Below are 7,342 nucleotides of genomic sequence, written 5' to 3' on the forward strand. Positions count from 1 at the left end.
TTTTGTTCTTTTTGTAAGTGATCATGTACAACACTTATTCCGTAAAGTATATTGCCAGCGATATAAATTGATGGTCAGTGTTATTTTATTTGAGTAATCATTTGGTAAATGAATGTCTGTGTGTAAGTTATTTTGCCTATGTAGTCACTCTGCTAAACTAGAATGTATAAGAAGTCCTTAAGTTTCGTAGTTAATGATTTCATGATTGCATGTTTGTCCCTTTTCCACTTCCACACCTCAATGACAAAAACATTTGCGTTAGCACTAGGAGGAGAGATATATAGTATGTAAGATCTGTATATAGCTGGTAAATGGAGCTTAAGATTTCACACTTGGAAATCAAAATGACGTATTCATTGTTAACGATGGAACGTACAAAGACAAAAGAAAGGAGGCTTAAAGTGGCCCTGAAACTGTCACTGTCTCTTCAAAAACTTTAGTTTTACACAACCAGTAAACTGAAAATATAGGGGTCTGTTTGGTTTGTAAAAAGATTTATTGTTTTTATTTTCAGTTTTCATAAATAGTTATAAAAATGCTACCTTATTTTCAATTTATTTAGATTTCAAAATTTTGTACAAGAACTGGTTGTAAACAACATTTTGTTGTTTTTACCAATTTCTATACAAAAATTTGAAAGCAGGATACAAATTGGAAACAAGGTAACATTTTAGTCATTACTATATGCGAAAACAGAAAAGGAAAACAATGTTTTCTCAAACCAAACAAACCGTTAGTTGAAACAAAAACAGTGACTACAGTTATAAGAGACTCAGGTAAAAGGGCTTCTCTCACTGCAAACCAGCCATTTTTTCTTCCAATAGCAGCTATAGCTCAAGTTAATTTGACTTGTTGTTGATCCCTTCTTTCTCTTATTTATATATATACTGTCACCATAGCCTTTGTTTGTTGTCCATCACAAATTAGACTTTAAAGCTACCAGGCATATCATTCTCTTCATATTTCCCTTCCAACTGTATACTCTTGAACCACTTTGCACATGCAATATAAAGGACCAAGTCTATTGATGTCAAGATAGCTAAGAGGAAATAAAACCTATCTAGGTGACCTCTATTTAAGTTTCCAGGGATCCACCCTGGCATGTGATCCTCGGTGGAGATCTTCATAACTATACTAACAAGTATGCTACTTACGTAGTTCCCAAGAGAGATGGACGTCATGCAAAGGGCACTTCCAAAGCTCTTTAAGCCATCTGGCGTCTGAGCATTGAAGAACTCTAACTGGCCTACATACATAAAAACCTCTGAAGCTCCAATAAGTGCGTACTGAGGAATTTGCCAGAAGATGCTTAGAGAGCTTGTGCCACTGCAGTGGGGGCATCCTGAGTTTGCATACTTAAGTCTGTAGCATTCAACTATTCCAGCTGAAACCATAGCCATTACAGCTATAACAAGCCCAATTCCCATTCTTTGAAGCTCAGTAAGTCCCCTGGAACTTTTCTTTTTAAGTCTTCCAACAAGTGGATCAATCACTCGACGGTAGAAGAAAATGAAGACAGCTACACTGAGGATGTCAAAGCTAGACATGCTTGCAGGTGGTATTCTGAAATTGGAAATTGTAGTTTTCATGGCAGCCCCTTGCTCCACAAAAAGAGAAGCCATTTGTGTGAAAACCACTGAGTATATTATGGTGCAGAGCCAAATTGGAAGAAGTCTTAGTATGCACTTCACTTCTTCAACTTGAGTTATAGGGCAGAGACGCCAGGGGTTGTAAACCCCACTCTTTTGGTCTTCTAGATCTCTGGGAGATATAAACGCTGCTCTATCCAGAAATCTGTAAGGCAGATGACAAATGGCAAATTGATCAAATTGTTATAGCTTGGTGGAATGAAGAATGGCCAATTATATTGAAAACCTTTGGTGTTTAATTTGTAAGTTGTGCCAAGGTCTTAACAAAATGATTAGTTGATGACATCAATACAATAAAAGCATTCCATGCAACTTCTGATCTATAAGGTAAAAACATCAATTGTTTTCAGCTGAAATTAGCTTGTAATACTTACTTGAACCCGCCTGTGTGGAGAATCTTCCTGTTGCCATTGGTGGGAGATTCATTTTCATCCATGACATATAGGTCCTCTCCATTTGATGTCATTTGAGCTCTCCATTTCCTTGATGCAGCAACAAGGACTTGGCTGAACCTTGAAAGAGGATTGCCACTGGGTTTGAAGTGTCTATATCGTGGGGTCCCAAGAAGAAACAAGACAAGGGCGGCAAAAGCAGAGCCTGCAGACACCCAGAACCCTAGAGCCCACAGTCCTTCATCTTCAAAATAGCCTAGAATTGTGTTTGAGAAGAGTGAACCAAGGTTCAAAGCCAGGTAGAAGTAGCTAAAGAAGGCAACCTTTGAGTAACCCTCCTTTGAGTGCTCCTCGTCAAACTGGTCAGCTCCAAATGTGGCAATATTTGGCTGATACCCTCCATTCCCTAAAGCAATGAGATAAATTGAGAGGTAGAACATCCCCATCTCCAAGCTTGAATGCTTCCCACATGGAATTGTTTCATTCCCACAACCTTTAGGCCTAATCAAGGAGAGGTATGATGAAAGGGACAATGATACTAGACCCTGTTATTTCAAACTAGAAGATTAGTTTATTACCTAAGGAATGTATTAGCTTGAAATTAAAGAGGAAGAATAAGGAAAAGGAAATGAAATAGAGAGGATATTACTTACTATTACAAAGATGACCTGAAAGATGGCACAAGTTTTGTATCTTCCCCAATAAGAATCACTTAGGAAAGCACCCACTAGAGAGAAGATGTAAACTGTGCCAGTCCATTTGCTCACACTGTTTGCAGCTGCAGCATTATTTTGCCCCATCACTCTTGTCAGGAACAGCACTAGGTTAACCCCTACTCCAAAGAATGCTAAGGTTGCCAGACCTTGGTTCACTGTTTGATGCAATCAAGAAAATAAGCAGTGTCAGCATTGTGCTATTAGTATTGTAAACCGTTATTTGAATACACTCACATGCATCCTTGTGTATTTAAAAATTGTAGACCGTTGTTTGAATACACTCACATTCTATTCGTGTTTAATTGCATTACATATTTTACAAAGAGAGACTTTCAAATGGTTGCCAATTCAGCTAAGAAACATACGAATTTAATTCTCATTCAAATAATTAGAATTAATACGTACCTAACTAAGGTGGTATAAAAATATGTGCAAGTAACAGAAAAGAGGGGGGAAAATGGATGTGCAAATATGCATGGCTAAATCAATCAGGATTCAGGATTACTATGTCTCGCAAAGGGTAGTGGATCATGTCACTTCTGTATATATCAATGACCGAATATAATGATGATAAGTTCTCATAGAATCTTCACTGTGAAGAGTGCATTACCACTAGTAAGCATTATGTACTACCACAAATAAATATGCACACGTGATACTTGATAATTTAATTTTAGGTATTTTGCTTTTAGAAAGCATACACTTTTCATTATGTAATAGTAATGGTTTCACACGCGAAATAACACTTTGAGTGTATCGCCAAGTAAATCCTTTTTATACACTCTTGTTAAGTAGAAGTGCTTTCCATGCCAATATTCACGAACCACCAATAATAATTGTGTAATGAGAGAAGTGTTGCAGGTAGGAACGGATCCTCGGTAGTGTAAAAAAAAACTTGACATGGTCAAGTATTACGACCTTACCATTTTTTCTTCCCCTTTCCACAAGAAACAAAAACCTCAATTTGCATGATTGAAGTATCAGGAATTATCTAAAGTCTCCCTAGCAAACAAAAACAATAATATTCATAAAAAGGGATATATTCCGTATAATTTGAAACGAAAACTATTTCTTTATTACGAAGTATCTTTTATATTAACAAAAGAAACTATTCATAAATGATTTAAAATTCCTTTATGTTGGATCCCTTTACTGTGTCGTCCATCTAAAAACCAAAAAGAAGAAGACATTATTTCAGCAAGTACTTTTCTATCTAAAAATCAATCACAGATTTCAGTGCATGTACATGCACGCACGTTACTTATTTGCACACTTCTCTGCACGCACGAAAAGTCTCGGTACTAACTTAACAATGATTCTAATAATACTTGGCTGATTCCAACCTACCAATTTTCCTTCACCGTTAACGCTGTGCATGTGTAATATACTGGAGTATCTTATTTTTGGAACGAACTACTGACTAAGTCAGTAGCATTTATCAATTATTCCTTCCCATTTATGATAACACTTTTTGTTATCTATTATTCCAAAAGTAATTGTTAAAGAATCAATTAATAAATGAAATATTATTATTATAAAATAAAATAGAGATATGATGATAATATTAAATGTTGCTATACTTTCTAATAACCATTGTAATTTATACTTAGTAATAATAAAGAAAATATCTTCATGTACATATTTCACTAAATTATTTTATCTTTCGTCAGTTTTTATATTTTTATTACTTCTCGTCTAATAACTACCCACTATGCTCATGTTGTTAGTTTCTTTTTTGTTTTACTTTTAAGTTTTTTAGTTAAAATAGGTAAATAGGCACCAAATGCCTCTCCCCACTGCTAGTTAATAATTATCATTCAACTGCATGTAAATATATATATTCACTATATTATTTTTTGCCTTATTAATACTTTTTCATTTTACTTAATAAAAATACTTAAAAAAATATGATAAAACCAAAAAAAAAAGTTTAACTTTAAATATATAAACAAAAAAATAAAAAAAATTATAAAATAGCAATTAATTTAACAAGCAGCAACTACTCCTATATGTTAGCTACCATGGATTCAATTTGTGTTGGCTAAATATAGAATTAGCCTTGCTTGCACTCATTGGTTAATGGTCATGGTTCGTCTATTGTTAAGGACACGTGGCAATAACCCACATCATGCAAGATCCTAGCATTGGTTACGTGTCAGGAACGTATTCCCCTAAAATGCATGCTAGTATATCCTCACTCTCCCTTCTTCTTTTCCTCTTCTTGTGGTTTTTATCAGGATTCAGAATCTCTCTCTCTGAACTGGACCAAGAATCAGTATATTATATAACTCCAGAAAGATATATAGTGCGGTGGAGTAGGAGTCAGCCAACAATTGTTGCTAGCTGCAAAATTAAGACCTATGATTTTTTATTTTTTTTGTAAATTGAATGGAGCACGAGGTTCTTTGCATTTAAGTTGTGTCATTTTCTAGTACATGATGATGAAAACTGATGATAAGATGACTTCAAGAGAGCAATTGTTTGTTTGTGGACCATTCTAAAAGCAAGTTCTAGAGTTCTTTCAATTCCTATGATAAGCTATCTAAGATATGTATACATCATTCATTTCATCAAAATCTCCGCTAGCTGGACACAGGTTCATGAAACTTCTACGGCTCCAACTTCTGCCACGAGTCACCCCTATCATCAGCAACTATACTTAGACGTATCTCTCTCGCTCTTTCACACACAATAGATGTTAATCACTATAAGCTCAAATCAATATTAATAAGAATCTAATAGCCAATGCAGGGGCACATATATACAATCCTGGAAAATGATACTTTTCAAATTAATTAGGGAAATTTTATGTATAATGGTACCAAAGGATTATTATAAATTAAAAGAAGAGCAACTTTTTCACTGTGATATTAGAACAAAGGTTTTTATCAATTTTTTTGATAATTAATTTTCACCGAAAGATTTGATTGACCACATTTAAAAGATGCGCGATAGGAGGAGGCCAAGTTTATACAATATTACATATGATTGAATTTGAATGCAATAATGCATTATAGTAAATAATAAAATATAGTAAAATAAAAATTGGCCCTGCTATTTATGTTTGGAACTTACATAGAACGATGGTTCCAGCAACCCATCTGCCAGATTTGGCTCTGATTGCTGGGCGACCATGCCAATCAACACTTCCATCAAGAGTGAGTTCTTCTGTGTCACCTTTGAACTTTCCCTGCTGGGTGATTTCAACATTGAAAACAAATGGCACCATTTTTAGTACTTATTGTAACACATTCATAGTTTAATTTTATACAGAGATATATTTATAAAAGCATGAAGGGCATGCTAAAATTAAAATGCCTGCACTTGACTAGTGATCAAGGGAGCATAGTGATAAAGAATGAAGAATTTGAAGTTTCTTGAGTTAACATGTATACGGAAAAGTTCTATATATATATATATATATATATATATATATATATATATATATATATATATATATATATGTATATGTATATGCTTAATTAATAACATACCTCTTTGCTGACTTCTAAGCAGGCCATTGGTGGTGTCAAAGTATTGAAAGTTAAATACAAAGTTGTATTAAGTTCTCAACCTGCAGGTGAGAGAAGTGAAGCAGAGGAAGTTTTGTTGTATGTGTCGAGTGAAGGGTGAATATTGGAAGAACGAAATTTACACATGAAGTAGAGAGGGTGGGAGTGTTCAATAAATAGAGGAAGCAAAGGTGGCTTGAACGGTGCAGATTTCAGAGTGCAAAAAGTGGGGACATCCCACGTGTCATCCTCCAAAACTTTATACTAAAAATATATAAAATACACTTTTGTACCTAAATTATTTCTTACAAAATTAATATATGTACCTCATAATCAATCATATTTAAGAGACATAAAAAGTTAAAAGATATATAATTAAGTATGAAAATGTAATAACCTTTTCATTTTTTTTTATAAATTATTTCACATAAACATATTCTGCTTTATTTTTCTATGACTAAAGTATATAATTGTTTGATGGTAATAGATGCAGTCGGGACATCCACGTATTATTTTTCAGAATCTTTTATATCGCTATAAATTTGTCAATGAAGAGTATAATTATTTAATTATTTTATTATAACATTTAAGAAAATAAATATATTTTGTAATATAAGGTGGTTATTTTATTATAAATAATAATGATTAAAAAAATTAAAATAGTTAAGATCATATCAAATTAAAATACAATATGTGGAACGATTGATATCAATAAATGCAAAGAATTTTCTTTTGGACTGGAATATATGGCAGGTCGATGTCATATTTAGCACCCACATAAAATCTTCTCTTCATTTTCTTTTATTTTTGGTTATATTTTCATTTTCTTTTTTTGTTATCTTCAAATTGATAGGTGTATTTTGATTAACTTATTAGAATATTATCATTTTTAATGTTGTTAAAGATTTATTATTTGCTAATTTTTACAAAAAAAAAACCTCTGTCTAATTTTTAATGAAAACTAATGAATACTTAGTAATATATTAATAGAATACTGTTTTCAAAAATATAAATTACTCATTTTTCATAATTTCAAATTCAAATTTAATTTCATTTTAATAGTTCAAAATCAT

General features: G+C 32.9%; 1 protein-coding gene across 2 annotated transcripts; it reads right to left on the bottom strand.

Moving 5' to 3' along the window:
* Positions 1-332: 332 nt before the first annotated feature.
* On the bottom strand, positions 333-6,417 carry LOC100808276 (protein NRT1/ PTR FAMILY 7.3). 2 transcript variants are annotated; one of them, XM_003525556.5, is made up of 5 exons: positions 6,252-6,417; positions 5,833-5,947; positions 2,695-2,912; positions 2,024-2,586; positions 333-1,794 (listed from the first exon to the last, which is right to left on the bottom strand). In XM_003525556.5, the coding sequence occupies exons 1-5, from the start codon at positions 6,276-6,278 to the stop codon at positions 924-926; spliced, it is 1,794 nt and encodes a 597-aa protein (XP_003525604.1). In that variant the 5' UTR covers positions 6,279-6,417; the 3' UTR covers positions 333-923. The 2 variants fall into 2 exon arrangements, with proteins under 2 accessions (XP_003525604.1, XP_006579680.1); XM_006579617.3 differs by having other exon boundaries at positions 5,833-5,950.
* Between the last annotated feature and the right edge of the window lie 925 nt (positions 6,418-7,342).

Source organism: Glycine max, chromosome 5 (assembly GCF_000004515.6).
Source record: "Glycine max cultivar Williams 82 chromosome 5, Glycine_max_v4.0, whole genome shotgun sequence".
NCBI classification, from domain to species: Eukaryota; Viridiplantae; Streptophyta; class Magnoliopsida; order Fabales; family Fabaceae; genus Glycine; species Glycine max.